The sequence below is a fragment of the Lissotriton vulgaris genome, chromosome 3_1 (assembly GCF_964263255.1).
Source record: "Lissotriton vulgaris chromosome 3_1, aLisVul1.2, whole genome shotgun sequence".
NCBI classification, from domain to species: domain Eukaryota; kingdom Metazoa; phylum Chordata; class Amphibia; order Caudata; family Salamandridae; genus Lissotriton; species Lissotriton vulgaris.
In genome coordinates this window covers 9,232,120-9,255,034 of record NC_141689.1, presented here as the reverse complement: position 1 = coordinate 9,255,034, position 22,915 = coordinate 9,232,120, and the positions used below count along the sequence as shown (strand labels likewise).

General features: G+C 48.8%; 1 protein-coding gene across 1 annotated transcript in view; it reads left to right on the top strand.

The window, feature by feature from the left end:
- LOC147725811 (THAP domain-containing protein 5-like) overlaps nucleotides 1-22,915 on the top strand; it is an 89,266-nt gene that overhangs the window by 57,578 nt on the left and 8,773 nt on the right. The window contains exon 3 of the mRNA XM_086959988.1: nucleotides 998-1,138. Within this exon, the coding sequence (XP_086816114.1) occupies nucleotides 998-1,138 (141 nt within the window). The remainder of the gene's footprint in view (nucleotides 1-997; nucleotides 1,139-22,915) is intronic.

Below are 22,915 nucleotides of genomic sequence, written 5' to 3'. Positions count from 1 at the left end.
TCTGGCAAAGCCCAGCAGCAGGAGGGCAGAATCATGTCTGTGGTCGACAGCCGCACTGCCTTGCTGTCAGACCATGAAGGCTGTTAATGGTAGTACAGGGCGGTGCCCCAAGGGAGCCCCTCAGTACATGGATCATACGATGATTCCAACATGTTTGATACCAAATATGACCAGCTTTGGTGCAGCCACTATATAGTTAGACATCTCATAATGACTGATGTCCACTATATGTATCATAATGTCTGACCGCACTTACAAATCATGGCGAATCACCTCCGGGGTTTGTAGGGGTGCCCTGCTCATGCAGGGGCACCCACACACTTATAACCAAGCACCCTGCCTTCAGGACTGAAGAGCCTGCCATAGGGGTGACTTATAGGTTTTAAGTGCAGTGACCTCAGATATGAGGAAACCTAAATCTGTTGTGAGGGGTGCAAGCACCAACTCACACAGGCTGCCATGGCAGGCCTGTAGACACAGTTTGAGTGGTCTCTCATGGGTGGCACAATACATGCTGCAGCCCATGGGAGAACCTGGTGTACCTATGCCCTGGGGACCTTAGTACCAAATACTAGGGACTTAGAAGACTATGCCAATAGCCCATTAGGAAGGTACCAAAGTACACACCATAGTCTACTCTAGGGTGAGGGCACAGTGACTGGGGTCCTGGTTAGCAGGATGCAGTCAGACTAGTCAAAGACACGGACACCAGGCAAAAAGTGGGGGTGACCATGCTAGAAGGATCCGACCTTCCCACAACGTCTGAGGGAGAGGAGACTTACAGGTAGAGTTGCTTATCAGTGGCAGGTTGGTGAATCTTGACGCTGTGTCTATGAGTGGAGCACTGGGTGGCTCCGTGTAAAGGTTGAAGGTGACAGCACACAGTAAAGAACCGAGGGGGACTCCACAGGTGCTGCGGATCTTGTGTGGATTGGAGGAGGCTGTGTGTGCATTTGTTCTACGTCTTTTGCATGAACATAATTTTTCCTCTGTTTAGGAAACTGTTCCATCACCACAAACGGCGCAGAATTCCCTAATGATTGCCGAACGTTCATCTGTTGGTGGCAGGGTCCTTACCAAGTGGAAGCAGACACCATCACAGACCTCAAATGAAGACACTCCCGTGAAACGCTCGCCGGTGAGTCTACAGCTCACAAATATGAAAAATGATGCACTGTGATTGTGAATGTTCAGATCTCCTGTATTAGCAGTTGTTTTGCCTGGATTTTGCTCCTGCATGGCTTTGCTTTTTTCTGTGTCCTTGTGGTTGTGTGCACCTTTGATTTTGCTGCAGTTTTGTTGACTTCTGAAATTCTGTTCTTACAAAAGTTTTGCGCTTTAATGGGGTTTTGCTCTTGTGTGTGTTTGTCGGTCTAGGTATGTAGGGTCCACTTCCTATGGTCACCCCCACTTTTTGCTTTTGCTTCACTGGTTTTCGACTTAGATGTGGCTGTGGGCCTGCTAATCAGACCTACAGCCCAGATGCACTCTCTCTAAATTCACACCATGTACTCTAGGTACATCCACAATTGGGAATTGGTTCACCTTATAGGCCCCTGTAGAAGTGTACCCTAGGTACTCAGGGCATAGGTGTAACCAAGGCCTACCGGGGGCTGCAGCATGTATTATGCCACCCCTGGCTGGCCACTCAAACTGACAACTGGCTGAACACTCAGCTGGGGCAAGGTAGTGTAATCACCCCTTGCTTAGGTATAGCATTCCTATATCTACCCTTATATATAGACACACAGTAACCTATAAGTCACTCCTATGGCAGGCCTTAACAATCCTGGAGGCAGAGTGCTTGGTTATGTGTGAAATGGTGCTCTAGCACGAGCTGAGCCTGTCTGCAGCTTTCAGAACCATGTCATTATAGCTGTTCTATGATATAGCCATACCATATACTCTTAAGTGCATTATATTCCTCGCGGTTGAATGCTAACTTTGGTTTGACTTTATCCAAACATGTTGTGTAAGGTGTCATACGCTTTGGAATACTAACTGGCGAGGGGGTAGCATTCCACTCTTCTAGAGGGAGAAGACATGTTATTGCTGACTATCCCGGTTAAAGTTAACCAGAGCCCCAGCGTCACAAAATGGACGCTGCTGCCACAGACACAAGTCTGACCTCCTGACCGCCCTGCTGCTTCCAGAAGCGGTCGCTCCCCCACCTCCTCTCCTCTCCTGGTATCGTACCTATTGCTGATTTCTGCCTCGCATTTCCTTCAGAAAACAGCTTAAAACCTGGATATTCGATAAGTAAACCTCCTTCCCCTTCCTCAAGCGCCTTGAGACCCTCTGGGTATGTAGTGCGCTATATAAATTCTGACTTGACTTGACTTGACTGCTGCAGGGAGTCCTTCCAGTCACGGAGGTCTGGACAATAGGTTTCCTGCCTGGAGAGGTGCGAGCACCACCCCAGACAGGACTTTGTGTATTGGGACAGGGAGGGCTGAATAGATTTAGACACTGCCTGAGGTACACTAGGTGCTTCATGCATACCCCAGTTCAACCAGTTGCTGGGGCACTCCAGCCCAAGCTCTGGCACGAAACTGGACAAAGGAAAGGGGGTGTAACCACCCCTTCCCTGGTCCCACCCATAGGAGGGACCTAGAAAGTAATCCAGCCCCTTTTAGTTGTATAAAGGTAGGAGCTGAGTCCTGAAACTTTAGATTTGATCCTGAACTGAAACTTGAAACGAAACTCTGGACCTTCGACGTTCTGCTGAAGCTGAAGACTGAAGATTCTCCCTTGTGGCCAAGGAGTGACCACCCTGGGCAACCAGGCACCATCCAGCAAATCAACGGATTGCTTTGTCGACGCTCCCGCCGGGACCCGAGCACAGAGCCTGACTAGACCCAGACTTGCAGACCTCTCTGACCCTCTCTTCACGTCTGCAGCATAGCTGAGATCCGTGGAGGCGACGAGACACGTGGAACCGGACATCTTGAAAAGTCCACGACTTGCTAATTGTGCGGCTCCTGAGGTATCCTCGCAGCTGTGCACTGGGGATTGAGAAGCCCCGAATCCGAGCTCCACCTGCACCGAAGATCAGCCCTCCACACTTCATGAGATCTGCGTGGGGCCCTTCTGCTTGTGTTCTGCTCGACGCGTTGTCCGGTTGCTGGGCCGCTGGCTAGTAGCCTCTGTGACGACAATCCTTTTGAATCAACTCGCTGGTCTGGTTGCTCCAGACTGGCCCTTGCCTTCCTGCAAAGGTGAGGCACCTCAGACCTTTCTGGACTGCATCAGAAGCCTTCTTTGAATCCTGCATGGGTTGCCTTTGCCAAGGCTTGTTGACTCCAATCCGGCAGGCGACACCTCCATCTGCGAGAACCTTCGCGGGACAGCTCCTCTCCAGCATCTGGTCGTCCTCGACGCCTACTGGTCTGTGTGGCTGAAGAGACAAGCTTCACGACAGCACCTGATTGCTCCTCGACGTCGTCTGGTTCCTTCCTGGTTGCACCCGGTCACTGGCTAGTGACCCAGACTCTGTCCCCTCGGCTTTCAGGTCCTCTTCATCCTCGATCCACCCTTGGATCCACCCGGACATCTTCCTCCTGGTCGCCTGCAGCATCTTTCCTCCAGGTCTCCATAGGCTTCAACGGCGAAACCCGACACATCTTCACACCTATGCACCCGCTTCCTGTGGGTGAGGTAACGCGAGTACTTCGGTGCTCCCAAGGGTATTGACTATCCAAGTGTCTAGGTTTTTAGGTTTTTCCCCCTAGCTAAACCGGAAGTGTCCTAAATCCTCCTTTTTCTAAACTCTAAGTTCCCATTGACTTAACATTGACTCACGTGTGTGTGTAAAGACAATGCACGCGCCGCATGTGGGCCTCCTATTCCTAACCTAAGGTTCAGATAGTGTAGCCCCAGCGATTCCCTAGGCCCTAGGCCTTTCCTTTTCTCGTGACGTGGTACTTATACCACTTTCTTAGTATATGGTTTGCTTCACCCCTAGGGCCTAACTGTATTTTGTGCAACTTAACATAAAGTAACTTGTGCTTTTGCCTCTGACCTCATAAAGAGTTCAGAGGAGTGTGTTAGTAAATAAATACATATATATTTTATATATATCCTGTGTGGTGTCCTTTCATTTGATGTTCAAGGGGTAACATATGGTAAAACAGCTGGCTTTACATGCCCTCGAGAGTCTTTTAGCCTAAGACTGTTCTGTCCACGCTACCACTAGGATAGCTAGTCTATAGGGTTAACTTACAACCATCACCATAAGGGTTGTTTGGACTGGTGCAAGGTGCCCACAGAACTGTGGACATCATATACCAGGCCAACTTCTCACAGTCTTCAGCTTGGTTCTTCATTGCCTATGTTCTTACATGTCTGCGTTGTGTCTGTGTGTATGTTCTTACTGCCTGCGGACACTTGTGTGGCCCCTTCTGTAATACAGAGAGCACCGGTGTACATGGAGCACTAGAGCAGAGCCGAGGAAGAAGTGTGGCGCAGCGGCCAGGGCGGCAGACTCCGGAGCGCAGGGCTTTGGTTCGATCCCCAGCGCCAGCTCCGCTCAGCACCATGTGACTCTTGGCAATAGCTCACTTAATCTCCCCGACGGCCCCCACCGTCTTGAGACCGTTAGGGGTGAGTAGTTTGTGCTTTAGAAATACCGGATTTAGATTTAGCAGAGCCTATTCACAGTTTCTTATGTTTAGTGATCCACAGAATCCCTTGGGTGTCATGTAAGATAGCATGTTCCCTGGAAGGGGCAATCTTCAACTCACTCCTGGTCTCAAGTGAGCTCCAGACAGAACCCTTGAAGGGATGCAATACCGGACAAGACAGAAGGGTGTATATCAGGTCTCCATCCGCCTGTGGCACTTCCGTTTGGAAGTGGGTGCGATTTGGCCTTGTGTCATCTATTCGTTGACCAATGCCAGTCTTGTACAACTTTAAAATAGCGCAACTTCAGTTCTTCTGTATATTGTTTTTGGAGCCTCGGTTGGGGGGTGGGTGGGGGGGAGGGGTTTGAATGAAGTTTTTTTATCAGGATGTTATAGACGCCTCAACCAATTTCTTGTAGCCTCCTGGCTTTTTCTAGGTAAGAGTGTGGAGTTGAAAGCTGCAGGCTGAAGGGTCGTGTCCCAAGTTTCTTTGATAGACAAGTTCTGAGTTGCAAGAACCACCAAAACCAATTAAAATCCAGATGGATCGCAGATCACAGCTCCATAGGGGATTTCAGGGCATCGTCCAGAGGTCATGATGCTTTTATTTTACTTAAGGCCAATTATGCAATTTCCCACCCATTGACAAAGCAACGTTCTGCATCGTGGGTGTCTGCAGATTCCAGTAGCCATTCCTGCCCAGATGTATATAGCCCCACACCACAAATTAATAGAAATGCCTATTATGGGGTTGGCCACTTTCATATTACCTGAGATCCTTGGGTGTCCTCCATTGTAACCCAACCAAGGGTTCCAGACCGTGCCGAAATGGTCTGCCAGCAGTAAGGTGCTGAGCTAAACGATAAAGTTCTATTTTGGGAAAACTCAGGCCACCAGATGCGATGGTGGCATAGAATGTTGATCTGGCCAATCTCCAATTTTGGCCTTGCAGACAGAGGCTTTGGATCTGGGGACCCACAAGCCGTAGCACGGAGTAAGGCACTCTGATCGGGAGCACGCCAAGTGCATAATTTAATGGATGATTCACCACCATTTATATTGCTTTACAGTGCCCTCCATCAAACCAGGAGCTTCTCCCATTTAAAGAAATCCCTTTGATCGATTAAGATGTCCAGATTGTCTTTCACCACCTTCTGGCTATTATCACTCACCAATATCCTCATTATTTCAGCTTCTGGTTGAGCCCTTGCCGGCTGGCATAGATTTCATCCCCTCCACTATTTCTTCAACTGTAATAGAACCTTGAGGCTCTTGCCATGGCCCCACTGATAGTCTCAGTATAGAGTCGCTTCATGGATCTCTTTTTAGAGATCTTGTCAGGGGCACCTCTGAGGTGTGTAACAAAGAGTAACAAGCATTGGAAATGCAATAGGTCTCGCACCATTAGAGTTAGTGCTTTTAGAATTGTTTATGGTTTTTTTTTGTAAATGTTTAGCATTTTTGTTTCCTGTAGCCAATGCTAAAGTATTACAAATAAAAAAAGCCATAAACATTTCTAAAAGCTCTAACTGAAATGGTCTGAGAACTATTGCACTGTGTGAGGGTGAGGGGGAGTGTGAGTGAGGGTGAGGGTGAGTGAGGGTGAGTGAGGGTGAGGGGTTGAGGGTGAGGGCGAGTGAGGGTGAGTGAGGGTGAGGGGTTGAGGGTGAGGTGTTGAGGGTGAGTGAGGGTGAGGGTGAGTGAGGGTGAGGGTGAGTGAGGTGTTGAGGGTGAGTGAGGGGTTTTGGGTGAGTGAGGGGGAGTAGTTGAGGCTGAGTGAGGGTGAGTGAGAGTGAGGGTGAGTGAGGGGTTGAGGGTGAGTGAGTGAGGGTGAGGGGTTGAGGGTGAGTGAGGGTGAGGGGTTGAGGGTGAGTGAGGATGAGTGAGAGTGAGGGTGAGTGAGGGGTTGAGGGTGAGTGAGGGTGAGTGACGGTTTGAGGGGGAGGGGTCGAGGGGGAGGGGTTGAGGGTGAGTGAGTGAGAGTGAGGGGTTGAGGGTGAGTGATTGAGGGTGAGGGGTTGAGGGTGGGTGAGTGAGGGTGAGGGTTTGAGGGTGAGGGGTTGAGGGTGAGTGAGTGAGGGTGAGGGGTTGAGGGTGAGGGGTTGAGGGTGAGTGAGGTTGAGGGTGGTTGAGTGAGGATGAGTGAGAGTGAGGGTGAGTGAGGGGTTGAGGGTGAGGGGTTGAGGGTGAGGGGTTGAGGGTGAGGGGTTGAGGGTGAGTGAGTGAGGGTGAGTGAGGGTGAGGGGTTGAGGGTGAGTGAGGGGGAGGGGTTGAGGGTGAGGGGTTGAGGGTGAGGGTGAGTGAGGGTGAGTGGGTTTCTGAGCTGCAAGACGTACCATCAAGCTCAGCAGTAAGACCTTACAGAAAAAAAGGTTTTCCCTGCCAAATTGCAAACACATGATCGGCCATGCTACAGTATAAAACTGCACTAAATACTTTTAAATATACACATGATTAAACAAAGGTGTGTCCAAAAACATCCTTCAATCACAAACGAGGTAATGGATATAAAGATGTACCTATATTTTATGCTAGAGGGGCGTGATATTTCAATCACCCTCTGAAGTCATAAAAGTTTCAAAGAAATTTGAAAAACATGGAATCCAAATTCAGATTGTTCCTCACGTAGAGAACACAAGGTTGAAATTCCACTTGCGAAATATATAGGACGTGAGCGAGCTGATAATATCTGACAATATAATTTCTCAACCTCTGTAAACAACAGTATACAGGTAGATCTAGAATGAGGCAGCAGAGAGGCCCGCGGCCAGGATGATTAATTATACACTCATGCTCAGCCGTTCCCTTGGTATCCGGTTTTCTGCTTACAGTAGATAACACAGGTGTAATTTCCATGAAATGTTCTCTTATTTACTTCAAGCACAAGAATAAAAAAAAAATCACAACGCGCCTCAAATGAGGCGTCACAGATATGCACACATTAAACAGGTTTGCATCATTCAAAAATCTAACTCTTGCATACAACCCTCTTCAAACCCTAGGGTGGTGAACGAGATCCCCTGCTAACCTAAACCAGTCAGAAATCTGGCTGCTTTTATTTTTGGAAAAATGCTCATTCACTAAAGTGCGAAGAAGGCAGTGGGAAAGGGAAAAGTATCATGGCGGTCGCAGGCTGTAAACATGGGCACGGTGGACACAAAACATTCCAGAGCCTGTCGGGCGCACTCGCTTTTGTAAAATGCTTACCGGATTAGGAGAAAGTTTGGGATAAGCGCTGCTGAGGAGGGGCATACCCAATTGCAGTTCACCCACCAAAAGGTGTTTAACTTCAGGCGAGTTCTTCTGAATTGGGTGGAGATGTTATTCCAAATTGTTGAATATAGGGAACACGTCAGAACGTGGCAAGATATTTCTGAATGTGCCTGTAGTGGAAGTTCTTTTTCCTCCAAGTCCCAGTCCATGGTGGAATGTGGTTGAAAAAAAGCGAAAGAGAAAGCAGGGTAACCTGACCCAGGAGGGGGGAGGAGGGAGGAGAAATGCGTCTCGGCCGGAGCAGGGGGCGGAGCAGGGAGAGCGGGCTTTAGCACGGCGTCAGTGTTGGCATTGATGGGGGGTAGGGGGGAAGTGGGGATTTAAAAAAAAATAAACAAACAAGACGAAGGGAAGAGAGGGGAGGGGGGAGGAGAAATGCGACACGGCGGGAAGGGGAGGGGGCGGAGCGGGTGAAATAAACAACCAAACAAGACGGAGGGAAGAGAGGGGAGGGGGGAGGAGAAATGCGACACGGCGGGAAGGGGAGGGGGCAGAGCGGGTAAAACAAGATGGACGTGCACGCGCTTTTAAGCTCAATGCGCATGCGCATTGAGCTTAAAAGTCACGGGCACTGCAAGGAATCGCCACGATTCCTTGCAGTGGAAAAAGAGTGGATAAGCCCCCATAGTCTCGCTTGCTCGATGCGCATGCGCATCGACAGGCGAGACCTAAAAAGAGGCTAATTATCTTGTTGTATCCAGTGGGCAAGGAAGTGAGTAATTTTGGGAATTCTAGACTGCTGGGATGGCCCCTCTAAGCTGCACTGGCAGGTGTTGTTCTGCCTTTGATGTGTTGTAAGGCTTCTCAGCCTGTGTTGTGAAATGTGTTCCGGTTCATGTTTTCTGGCGACGAGCTGATGTAAAACACTGGTCTCCAGTATTCTGCGATTAAAATCTAGAAGTCGCTATGCTTGTTTTTCCAGGCTGGCTTTCCTCTCCACCTCTCGCTTACAAAGCACAGCAGAATCCCTCATCAGAACGCCTCTCGCGTATGATTTTCCTGCAGCCCAAAATATTTGTGGAGGGGACGCAGAGTGCTCATAAAGACATACAGCGACTTCCCGGTATACTTTGAATCGATTTTGCGGCTCCATTTTCTCTTCAAGCAGCTTATGCTGTAGAGTGTCCCTCCTCCATGACCTGGTTTTTTGTATCTTGACCATCAGATCCAGCTTAATTAACATTGGGCATGGTCAGAATTGAAGCAAACTCCACTTTCACAATTGTGGCTGGTTGGAAGCAAATGAGTGTGTGTGGGAAATAATCTTTCCTTGTTCCTGCGCCTTGGGGAAGAGTCAGTAATGCATGTTCCTTGGCGGGTATAGAAATCTCCAGGGTTCAATAAAGGAGTGATCTGCCCCTTTCCTTGTTTCGTAAAATCGAGAGGGCCTGAGCGATAGAGTATAGGACTATGATTAACGAAACGCTGCCATCTGAAGTCCATTAGGATTTTGATGAGTCTTGGATAAAAAGATCAATTTTATGCTGTTGGCGACATTAATTGAACCTAGTATGAGATAGTGGCATGGAGAAGCGACCTGCCCATCGGGTCTAGCCATGTCGTCTGCACCCTGGCTGCGACTCTGCAGTGAAGGAGTTTGGCCTCTCTGTTTTTCCTTTAAGACTTTGACCCAGTGCCAGAAGCCTCAGTCTCGGGTTTGGAATAGGAGCTGAAGACCACCTTCCGTACCCACTCTCTTTCGGGGGTTTCATACCCATAAGTGGTATAGGAGTCTCTCGTTAGAAAGCAATGCCTGGTTCATTATGGGCAGAGACCTTGTGCCCTTTTTCATGTTTATCTAGTCAGTCAAGCATTTAACATCCCGAGACCATACAGAATGAGCTCTATCTCTGGACCCGGACTCTGGAGTGGGCAAGGAGCGTTCTGCAGAACACTTGCTCAAGAAAGTCTAATTCATAGTTTTTTTTGTAACACAATGAGTTGGGTACAACTGATCAAGTTATAAACTGTCAATCACTCCAAATGTGAAAGTTTTCCTTCTGGTGGTTTTCCTCGGGCGCCCCCTCGTGATCGTAGCTCCAAGTATCAAATATCCAACATTTCCAAATTGTGCCTCTTGCTCTAGATAACACTGACATTTTGAGATGTGATCCTCATTTATTTCTATCTCTTGAAGGACGTTCCTCTCTGTTGTGGCCTGGAACTATTGTTCCACCGTCTATACTAGGCATTTTGGTAAGTAGAACTGGTCGGTGGGGCAGATCATAACAAACATCAGAAGATGCTCCTCGGAGACATCACTAGATCCTGTCAGTTCCAGGACTCCGTAGTTCCTTCTGCCTAAGAACATGTTGTGAGGCTGAGCATTTCATTTGAGATTTTATGATATTTTGTAGGAGAACGAACAATGTTTTTTAGCAGTCTTTATGATGAGACAAGCCTGCTGGAAGGAGACCCATTATGATCAGGCGGGGAGGGGGGGGTTGTCATTTTTGTCATTCTGTTTCGGATGAAGCCAATCGTATCTTCTTTTTTCTCACTCGTAGGGACTCTAAAATTATAGACTGTCCCTCTTAATTCTGTTCTCTAGATCTGTGACCTTTTGCAAGGTCCACAGTTTTGAACCCCGTCACATTTTCTTCCAAGGTCTCTGTTGGACCTGGCTCTCTCTACAGGGCCACCCTCAAACATGTTTTTTTTTCTTTTTCCCACAATTTCTGCTGAATGGATTTTACTGCTAAAGTGCTTGTGCTCACTCCCCTAAAGCATGGTTAAGTTGGTTTCTACTCAGTTGGCATATTACATTTACTTACAAGTCCCTTGTAGAATGGTGTACCATGTACACAGGGCCTATAAATGTAATGCTGAAAGGACCGCCACTCTGCTGCTGCTCTGAAGAACTGCTGGGCTGACCTGCTGCCCTCTTCCCTGGGTGAAGGGGACTGGACCTCCATCTGTTGAACCCAGGACCACCAGAGGGACTTCAAAAGCTAGTTGGCTGTCCTCTTGATGTGAGCCTTAGGGACAGAAAGCTCCAACAACATTGAACCCAGTATCTAGATTCTGCCATCTGTGAGTCTACCTTGCCTAGTGGTACCACCCCAGTCCTGTAGCATTGAAAGTTGGCCTAAAGTGGTCTGCCAGCCTCTGTGGATCCAGCAAAACCAACACATCTCTTCTGCTGAGCGGCACAACCTCAGGCAGAACAGATGCATCGCCGCTACTATGTGGGTCAGAACAAACGCAAAGACTCGCATCGCCTCCACAGTTTCTTCAAAACCGTGCTCCGCACCCCATCCTTGGAGCAAGCTCTCATATCTTTTGTTGATAGCAGGCTCTCCGACGATGCCAGACTCTGCATCTCAGACTTGCAGCTCTTCAGAACCGACCCATCGCCTCAACTGTGCGACGCATTCTCGACTTCGGACTTCACAACACAACGCCTCATCTGCAGAATCCTCAACGAAACCGACGCAGGACCTCGCATCGCAGCTTCTTCCAACCTCAGAACTGACACATCACTTTGGCTGCACAACACATATTCGACGTGGATCCTTGCAATGCTCTGCAAACCAGGATTTAAGATACTTTGTTTAGTGGGGGTAACTGGGTCCCTGTAGTTGACCTGTGCTCCATCCCGGTCGGCCTGAACTTGTGACTTTGTCACAGTCCGGCGTGACCAGATATCCACAGTTGGAACTGTGTGCTTATAGGCGCTATTTTCCCTAACATTTTAAAAACTGTATTCCTCCGGTTCTGCTGATTGGATTTTTGTCATTTTGGTCTTGTATAATTTATTAACAATTACTCTATTTGTCTAATACAGTGTGGGATCCTTTTTATGTGGTGTTTTTCACTTTATTACTGTTTAAAGTGTTGCACAAATACTTTATACCTTGCTTCTAAGTTAAGCCTGACTGCTCTGTGGCCAGATGCCATTCGTTTGAGCAGAGGTTATTTAAGGGTTGCTTGTGCCTTATTCTGACCAGGAATGTGGCTGCTGCTTGAACAGGGCTCACACTCCAGTCAACCAGCAACCCCAGTTATTTCAGTCTCCAATCATTTCACAGACCCGCTGAGTTCAGTCCAGAAGGCCGCCGTTTCAGCATTCAGAGATTTTCGGGCCTTCGATATTTCTAGTCGCTATGGTGATGGAGGTTTTGATCCCCTCAAGTTCTTCCATAACTGTGGGAGTTTGTAATGTTAGTTTAAAAAAGGATGTCTTTTTTTAGGATCACCCGCAAGATTTTGGACTGATGGTGCTAATTTCTCCATTCACCCAAAAGTACATGTTCCATTGGCTAATACCTGATTGGCTCATTTAACCTACCTATGATTCCCTGGTAGATGGTGCCAGCAGCACCCATGGCTGGTAAGCTTACTGTCACTAGTGGACTGTAGCCTTTAATTGTACCGACACAATGGTGACAAGACCTGCCACTGCAGCCTCATTGGGCAGCTTTAAACCAGTCAACTCGACATGGCAGACTGAACCCTTTTGTCAGCTAAAGCCTTCCTTTTTAGGTCTCGTCCGAGGTAGAGGCATGCACTGTTTCTTCAAGATCTATTGGATCTTAAACCTAAAAAAAACTTAGAGCACCCCCCACATTACTTACCATTGGTTTAGCGTCTTCGTCACGCTGACGTCTTTTGTCTGCATTGGTCAGCAGCAGGTGAGCTGGTATCATTTGGCCGTCCCTTCTACACACACAGAGATCAGGATTTTGGTCTCATCTTTGTAGATTAGACACAATCAATCAATAAATCAATCATATCATTTGTAAAGCGTACTACTTACCCATGAGGCGCTAGGGGGTTGGGGAGTGCTGCTACTGCTACTGCTCGAAAAGTCAGGTTTTGAGGAGTTTTCTGAAGGTTAGTAGGTCCTGGATCTGCCGTAGGTGGATGGGGAGGGTGTTTCAGGTCTTGGCGGCGAGGTGGGAGAATGATCTGCCGCTGGAGGTCGCTCTTCGGATTAGGGGGACTGTGGCGAGGGCGAGGTCGGCGGAGCTGAGACACCCACATACAGAAACAGAAGTCTCGAGCCGGCACATATCACATGAATCACTCCACTACACACGATGCCGCTCTGTGCCACTTTACGCCACTCCACTATATGCCTCTTTACTTCACTCTACCGGACTCCACTCAATGGCACTCTATTCTTTGCCAATCCACCCTATGGCACTTCAATCTGCCAATCCATTCTACAGCACACCACTCAACGACATTCCACTATACGCCACTCTAATTCACGACACTCTGCTCTACATCGCTCCATTCTACCCCAGTACACTGCACTGCACTCAATGCAGCTCCACTCTAGACCACTATGCACCACTCCACTCTACTCTACCCTATGCCACTCTACGGCACTCCACCCTATGCCACTCTACACCACTCCACCCTATGCCACTCTACACCACTCCACCCTATGCCACTCTACACCACTCCACCCTATGCCACTCTACACCACTCCACTCTACAGCCAGCACTCTACTCCACTCCACCCTATGCCACTCTATGACACTCCACACCACTCTACAGCCCGCACTCTACTCCACTCCACTCTACCCTATGCCACTCTATGACACTCCACCCTATGCCACTCCACTCTACCCTATGCCACTCCACCCTATGCCACTCCACCCTATGACACTCTACGACACTCTACCCTATGCCACTCTATGACACTCCACTCTATGACAATCTACACCACTCCACTCTACAGCCAGCACTCTACTCCACTCCACTCTACCCTATGCCACTCTACACCACTCCACCCTATGCACTCTACACCACTCCACCCTATGCACTCTACACCACTCCACTCTACAGCCAGCACTCTACTCCACTCCACTCTACCCAATGCCACTCTATGACACTCCACCCTATGCCACTCCACCCTATGACACTCTACGACACTCTATCCTATGCCACTCCACACCACTCCACTCTATGACAATCTACACCACTTAACTCTACAGCCAGCACTCTACTCCACTCCACTCCACCCTATGCCACTCTATGACACTCCACTCTATGACAATCTACACCACTCCACTCTACAGCCAGCACTCTACTCCACTCCACCCTATGCCACTCTACGACACTCCACCCTATGACAATCTACACCACTCCACTCTACAGCCAGCACTCTACTCCACTCCACTCTACCCTATGCCACTCTACGACACTCCACCCTATGCCACTCTACACCACTCCACTCTACAGCCAGCACTCTATTCCACTCCACTCTACCCTATGCCACTCTACGACACTCCACCCTATGCCACTCTACACCACTCCACTCTACAGCCAGCACTCTACTCCACTCCACTCCACCCTATGCCACTCTACACCACTCCACCTTATGCCACTCTACACCACTCCACTCTACAGCCAGCACTCTACTCCACTCCACTCTACCCTATGCCCCTCTACGACTCTCCACCCTATGCCACTCTACACCACTCCACCCTATGCCACTCTACACCACTCCACTCTACAGCCAGCACTCTCTCCACTCCACTCTACCCGATGCCACTCTACGACACTCCACCCTATGCCACTCTACACCACTCCACCCTATGCCACTCTACACCACTCCACTCTACAGCCAGCACTCTACTCCACTCCACTCTACCCTATGCCCCTCTACGACTCTCCACCCTATGCCACTCTACACCACTCCACCCTATGCCACTCTACACCACTCCACTCTACAGCCAGCACTCTACTCCACTCTACCCTATGCCACTCTATGACACTCCACCCTATGCCACTCCACCCTATGACACTCTACGACACTCTACCCTATGCCACTCTATGACACTCCACTCTATGACAATCTACACCACTCTACAGCCAGCACTCTACTCCACTCCACCCTATGCCACTCTACACCACTCCACCCTATGCCACTCTACACCACTCCACTCTACAGCCAGCACTCTACTCCACTCCACTCTACCCTATGCCACTCTACGACACTCCACAATATGCCACTATACACCACTCCACCCTATGCCACTCTACACCACTCCACTCTACAGCCAGCACTCTACTCCACTCAACCCTATGCCACTCTACGACACTCCACCCTATGCCACTCTACACCACTCCACCCTATGCCACTCTACACCACTCCACTCTACAGCCAGCACTCTACTCCACTCCACTCTACCCTATGCTACTCTACGACACTCCACCCTATGCCACTCTACACCACTCCACTCTACAGCCAGCACTCTACTCCAATCCACTCTACCCTATGCCACTCTACTCCACTCCACTCTACCCTATGCCACTCTGCGACACTCTACCCTATGCCACTCTACTCCACTCTACAGCCAGCACTCTACTCCACTCCACTCTACCCTATGCCACTCTGCGACACTCTACCCTATGCCACTCTACTCCACTCTACAGCCAGCACTCTACTCCACTCCACTCTACCCTATGCCACTCTATGACACCCCACCCTATGCCACTCCACCCTATGACACTCTACGACACTCTACCCTATGCCACTCTATGACACTCCACTCTATGACAATCTACACCACTCCACTCTACAGCCAGCACTCTACTCCACTCCACCCTATGCCACTCTACACCACTCCACCCTATGCCACTCCACACCACTCCACTCTACAGCCAGCACTCTACTCCACACTACCCTATGCCACTGTACGACACTCCACCCTATGCCACTCTACACCACTCCACTCTACAGCCAGCACTCTACTCCACTCCACTCTACCCTATGCCACTCTACGACACTCTACCCTATGCCACTCTACACCACTCCACTCTACAGCCAGCACTCTACTCCACTCCACTCTACCCTATGCCACTCTACGACACTCTACCCTATGCCACTCTACACCACTCCACTCTACAGCCAGCACTCTACTCCACTCCACCCTATGCCACTCTATGACACTCCACTCTATGACACTCCACCCTATGCAACTCTACACCACTCCACTCTACAGCCAGCACTCTACTCCACTTCACTCTACCCTATGCCACTCTATGACACTCCACCCTATGCCACTCCACCCTATGACACTCTACTCCACTCTACCCTATGCCACTCTATGACACTCCACTCTATGACAATCTACACCACTCCACTCTACCCTATGCCACTCTATGACACTCCACCCTATGCCACTCCACCCTATGACACTCTACGACACTCTACCCTATGCCACTCTATGACACTCCACTCTATGACAATCTACACCACTCCACTCTACAGCCAGCACTCTACTCCACTCCACTCCACTCCACCCTATGCCACTCTACACCACTCCACCCTATGCCACTCTACACCACTCCACTCTACAGCCAGCACCCTACTCCACTCCACTCTTCCCTATGCCACTCTACGACACTCCACCCTATGCCTTTCTACACCACTCCACTCTACAGCCAGCACTCTACTCCACTCCACCCTATGCCACTCTACAACACTCTACCCTATGCCACTCTAGACCACTCCACCCTATGCCACTCTACACCACTCCACTCTACCCTATGCCACTCTACGACACTCCACCCTATGACACTCTACGACACTCCACCCTATGCCACTCTATGACACTCCACCCTATGCCACTCTACACCACTCCACTCTACAGCCGGCACTCTACTCCACTCCACTCCACTCTACCCTATGCCACTCTATGACACTCCACCCTATGCCACTCCACCGTATGACACTCTACGACACTCTACCCTATGCCACTCTATGACACTCCACTCTATGACAATCTACACCACTCCACTCTACAGCCATCACTCTACTCCACTCCACTCCACTCCACCCTATGCCACTCTACACCACTCCACCCTATGCCACTCTACACCACTCCCCTCTACAGCCAGCACTCTACTCCACTCCACTCTTCCCTATGCCACTCTACGACACTCCACCCTATGCCACTCTACACCACTCCACTCTACAGCCAGCACTCTACTCCACTCCACCCTATGCCACTCTACCCTATGCCACTCTAGACCACTCCACCCTATGCCACTCTACACCACTCCACTCTACAGCCAGCACTCTACTCCACTCCACTTTACCCTTTGCCACTCTACGACACTCCACCCTATGACACTCTACACCACTCCACCCTATGCCACTCTACACCACTCCACTCTACCCTATGCCACTCTACGACACTCCACCCTATGACACTCTACGACACTCCACCCTGTGCCACTCTATGACACTCCACCCTATGCCACTCTACACCACTCCACCCTATGCCACTCTACACCACTCCACTCTACAGCCAGCACTCTACTCCACTCTACCCTATGCCACTCTACACCACTCCACCCTATGCCACTCTACACCACTCCACTCTACAGCCAGCACTCTACTCCACTCCACTCTACCCTATGCCACTCTACGACACTCCACCCTATGCCACTCTACACCACTCCACTCTACAGCCAGCACTCTACTCCACTCCCCTCTACCCTATGCCACTCTACACCACTCCACCCTATGCCACTCTACACCACTCCACTCTACAGCCAGCACTCTACTCCACTCCACCCTATGCCACTCTACGACACTCCACCCTATGATACTCTACACCACTCCACCCTATGCCACTCTACGACACTCTACCCTATGCCACTCTACGACACTCCACCCTATGCCCCTCTACGACACTCCACCCTATTACACTCTACGACACTCTACCCTATGCCACTCTACGACACTCCACCCTATGCCCCTCTACGACACTCCACCCTATTACACTCTACGACACTCTACCCTATGCCACTCTACGACACTCCACCCTATTACACTCTACGACACTCTACCCTATGCCACTCTACGACACTCCACCCTATGCCACTCTACACCACTCCACTCTACAGCCAGCACTCTACTCCACTCCACTCTACCCTATGCCACTCTACGACACTCTACCCTATGCCACTCTACACCACTCCACCCTATGCCACTCTACGACACTCTACCCTATGCCACTCTACGACACTCCACCCTATGCCACTCTACGACACTCCACCCTATTACACTCTACGACACTCTACCCTATGCCACTCTACGACACTCCATCCTATTACACTCTACGACACTCTACCCTATGCCACTCTACGACACTCCACCCTATGCCACTTTACACACTCCACTCTACAGCCAGCACTCTACTCCACGCCACTCTACCCTATGCCACTCTACGACACTCCACCCTATGACACTCTACGACACTCCACCCTATGCCACTCTACACCACTCCACTCTACAGCCAGCACTCTACTCCACTCCACTCCATTCCACCCTATGACAATCTACTCCACTCCACTTTACTCCGCTCTACTCCATGACATTCTGCTTCCTCAACAACTTTCTAAGCCACTCCACTGTTACATTATGTTATGACATTTATGAAGCGCTTGGTTACTCCGAGACGGAGTGTTCCAGCTCTGGCACGACTACACAGGAAGAGGCTATTATGATGCTTCAACCGGCCAGGTTTTGAGTTTTTTTCCCCAAAGGTCAGTTCTGAAATCTCCTGCCTCAGATCAAGATGAAGGGAGTTCCACAATTTGGAGGACTAGAGGCTGAAAAAGCAGATACCCATCCAAGCTCCTTTCACCCCTGCACCCTGGCTTCAGAAGATCTAAGGAACCTGTTAGGACTGTAGGACTTAATCAATGTTTATAGATAGCTGGCCTTTTCTTCCCAAGATTTTTTGGCTGAAACTGAGGGTACTTTGAAGGAGCATTGCTTAATGGAAGTCATCGGTGGATGCAAGCTTACCTCCTCAAATGTAATACAGAGATCATGCTAGTAGGGAAATGAAACCCTTTTGACCCCGTACTGTGGTGTCGAACACTGTTGAGGTGGTAAAAAACCTAGGCGTGTAATTTGACATCTCCTCTCCCTCTGCCCACAAGCACTCGCACTCGCACTCGCAGTGGCAGGAACGTGTTTGAAACGGATAGAAAGACTTCTTTGACTTTATCCCCTGTGCAGCAAGAAAGACAGTGGCCTTTGCGTTAATTGTGCCGAGCCTAAGGGCCACATGCATCAACAGCTGTAATAGCGATGACCTAATTGCGATTTTCATCGAATCGCAATTAGGTCATCGCTATTCCAAATCTATGAAACTCAGAGAGTTTCATTTAGCGATTGGTAGGGGCTTGCAAATCAACCTACCTCATTAATATTAATGAGGTTGGTCACAATATGCGACCCCCTAGGAATCGCTAAAATCACGGGGATGGTGGCCTGCTGGGATCAACAGACCACCATATCCGTGATTGCTTGTAAATAGGGGAACCTTTTTTTTTTTTTTTTAAATGCAACCCGTTTCTTCGAAGGAATACAGGTTGCGTTTAAAAAACAAAAATGATAAGTTTTCTTTCAATTTTTTAGGAGTAGGGACACTGCCTGCTCTTAAGAAACGTTTTCGCCACCATTCCCAAAGGGAAAGGGGTCCCATTTGCGAATGGGTTACCACTAACGTCAAGTTGGTTGTAAATTGCGCATGTTTTGCGACTGCATTCACAGTCACAAAAATGTCATACATACCACTGTGTTTTGCTGTTTGGAAGAAATGCCCTGAACAAGCCCCTTCCAAAGACCGAATGGCGAACCCATTATGTGATTCAGTAACAGGCTACATAGGATTTGATACATGTAAAACGCCTTTTCCGCATTCACAAAGTGGCCGATTCTGCAGTATTGGTTGATACCTGTTGCCCTAGATTACTGCATACAGCAGCAGTCGATATGCAGGCCCCTCCAAACAAGTGCTACGGAAGCGGCAGATGGGCCAACCTGCAGCCACTCGACTTGTACTGAAACTGCCACGCCGCTCTACGGCTTCAGCAGCTCTTAAAGCTCTTCATTGGCTGCTGATACAAGATCCGACTAATTACCTTTAGAGCGTCGGGTCCAAAATATTTAGCCTCCAGATTTATGCCTCACAGTCACTGCTCGTACTCTCAGTGAATCTTCTTGAACCCCCAACCTTTAGGCACAAGACCGAAGGTTGCAAATCTTTGGCCGCGCTGGGGACTAGGGCGTGGAATCTCCTACCCAGACTCTTCAGCTATATTGATTCAATGCCTCTCTTTAAGAAACAACTGAAAACCTGGATGTTTGCAGCTCCCGATTCGTTGACACTTGCGCTTTACAAGTGCAAGATTCGTTCATTCATTCATACTCTTTTATTAATCAGGAGCCAGGGCAGTTTTGTGAGCACCGGTCCCAGAGGAGCCTCTAGGAATATTCAGGAGCAGTGGGCTGCAGCATTTTGTACTCTTTGGAGCATCTTCTTTCTTGTAGTTCCTATGTAACCTTTACAGAATCTGCGTGTTTGCATAACATAAACTGTGGGTCTGGTGGCAGACTGACTCTGTACACCCCCACCAAGAATGTTAGCCTTTGTGTTTTAGCTAGCTCACAGTGCCACTAGTGTCTCCTCTTATCGAGGAGAGGATAGTTCTTGGCAACCTCAGAACATGACATCCCTGATCCCTCAAGATCGTGGAAACAATGTGCTACTTTTCGTTCAGTCACTCGTGCTCAATTATTCGGTCTCAGAGAGTTACACAGAAGAAACAGTCTGGGGTGTTACAATAAGAATTTATTGCAGTTGTTCTTCCAGTGTAAAATAGATGCGCTGCAACAACCGTTAGACAGTAGCAGAGATATATGATCAGCAGTACAGTGAAAATCAAAGGATAGTACAGCTCTACCATCTTGCAATAATCATGAATACACACATGAATGTAAAATGCATGATAAAAAGAGAGCGCGTACTCCTGCGATGCCGGTCTAGATGTACGTGAGTGCACCGAGCATGCGAGTAGCTGTGGAGCTAAGAATCCCTCTAGGTTTAGTCTAACCCCATTACCTGAAGTGAGAGAGTGTGGGACCCCGTCCTGGTCTGGAGTTTGATAGAGCGCTCGGGTCACCTGCTCAATGACCACACTCACGTGGGCCCATAAACATACTCACTTTAACCAGGTAACTCTGCCCCAATCAGGATCTTTTACTCACGTTTTTAGGACTTAAACTTATACACATTGACTTACCAACCCTTGTCTACAACAAGGGGTGGTGAGGGACAGAGTCTCTGAATTAAGCAGAAAGCTCTCACCCAGTCAAGAGATCAGGGCTAGATCCAACACCGTTTTTTAGCTCACTGCACCATCCCAGTTTCAGAACCTGGCTGTATGCAAATTAGTCTGTTCCTGTCCCAGTGCATGATGGGAACAGGGCAAACCAAACTACAAAAGCCAATTCTTACACTGGGATGCCAATCCTTGCCACCTGTATTAAGTCCTAAGGGATCAAAGGTTTTAGAATAATAGGTAGAAAAATAGCATTTCCTTCATAAAATAACCACGGACTCGGGAAAAGTTTAAACCTCTTTATCTACGTAAATTCTTAAATGTCGCAGTCCATACATATAAAATTAAAACCTTTTCGATTCGGAAGATGTTGATTAAAGCAATGATATGTAAAAATGTTACGAAACTCCTTTTAGGCATTAAAACAGAGGAAGAGGAGAGAAAGGGAAATATACGATAACAAACCCACACAGAATTATATTTACCTAGAATGGGGTGAAGACCAACCCTGGCCACGGGCTGGGACAAAGAAACAGGACTTCCCGATAGTTCAGGTGTCAACAGGACAGGACAGGTTCAGATCAGGACAGGTGAAGACCAAATCAGGATGGATACAGGTCAGAACAGGTACCCTCAGCTAAAGTGCAACGCCAGCGTCACACCCCTGTCTGCGGCTAACAGTCGGACCCCGATTGGGTTATTGATTTTTCTCCCTCAGGACCCCGATTGGGTTATCAAATCTTCTGACAGAGTACTCCGCCAGCACCTCTGCTCTCGATCTCCTATTGGATGCGTTGGGTCAGTGACAGGTCAGCTATGTGGACAAGTCGGACAATTTAACTAGTTAAGCCTACCTTAGTTATACCATTTTTCAGGGCAGTGTACCACCCCCAATGTTGTGAGTTCGTGTATTCCCTCAATTTTATTGGTCAAAAGACGAGGAGAGGTCATCACACCATACCAGTATGAGATCATTTCATTCAAATACTTAATTTAGGTTTCCGCCCACAATATATTTTCCCATGATTTTATTCCACCCAGCATTACTGTAGCAAAAGATGTACAATTTATTAACATTTTATATCGTTCTCTTCCTCTGGAGAGTTCACGAGGTGAGTTTCCCTTGGGCATCGCAAGCAGGACTGTCACTTGCAAAGATTCAATGCCGCTGCTTGAGGATTCTTCTGAACTCCAGCTCGTGCGCAGTGCGGGTTTTCAAAATGGAGTTAGACACATCCCAGGCCCAAACGCGAGCTAGTGATGAAGTTAAAGAGAAACAGTTTTAGAACAATGAATAAATGAAAGCACTGAATATCACTTATCTCTACACTATCCCCATTACTTTATTTTAACAACTGCGTTAACTGTTAAGCAGAACGAACACTGTTTAGTTAGAGCAGCAGCAGATGCATTAGTATGTCAAAAGTGAAGCAGCCATCTTCATTCTAGTGCGCAGCTGCAAGGTTTTCCCACCAAACAGAGAAGACGTCATGTCATATGAGTGTGACAGACGCATGCGCAATGAAATTCCCGCTTTGCGGCGGCCATTTTAGTGCATTTGAGTTACTCTACACCAATCCACTTCATTTTGCAGCACTCTACTCCACTCTGTCAAACCTATACCACTCCACTATATTCCACAACGGTCCACTCCACTATAGTCTACTGCACTCTAACATTCTACTCCACAACACTCCACTCTACAACACTCAATGCCGCTCTGCTCCACTCCACTCCACACCACCATAGTTCACTGCACTCTATGACATTCCACTCTCCACTTCACAACACTCCACTATAGTCTACTCCACTCTACGCAACTCCTGGTGGCTCAGTGGGCTAACGTGTCCAGTGTAAGGGCCTGTGTTTGACCTCAGGGTCACACGTTCAAATCCCGGCAGGTCCACTTAGCCTTT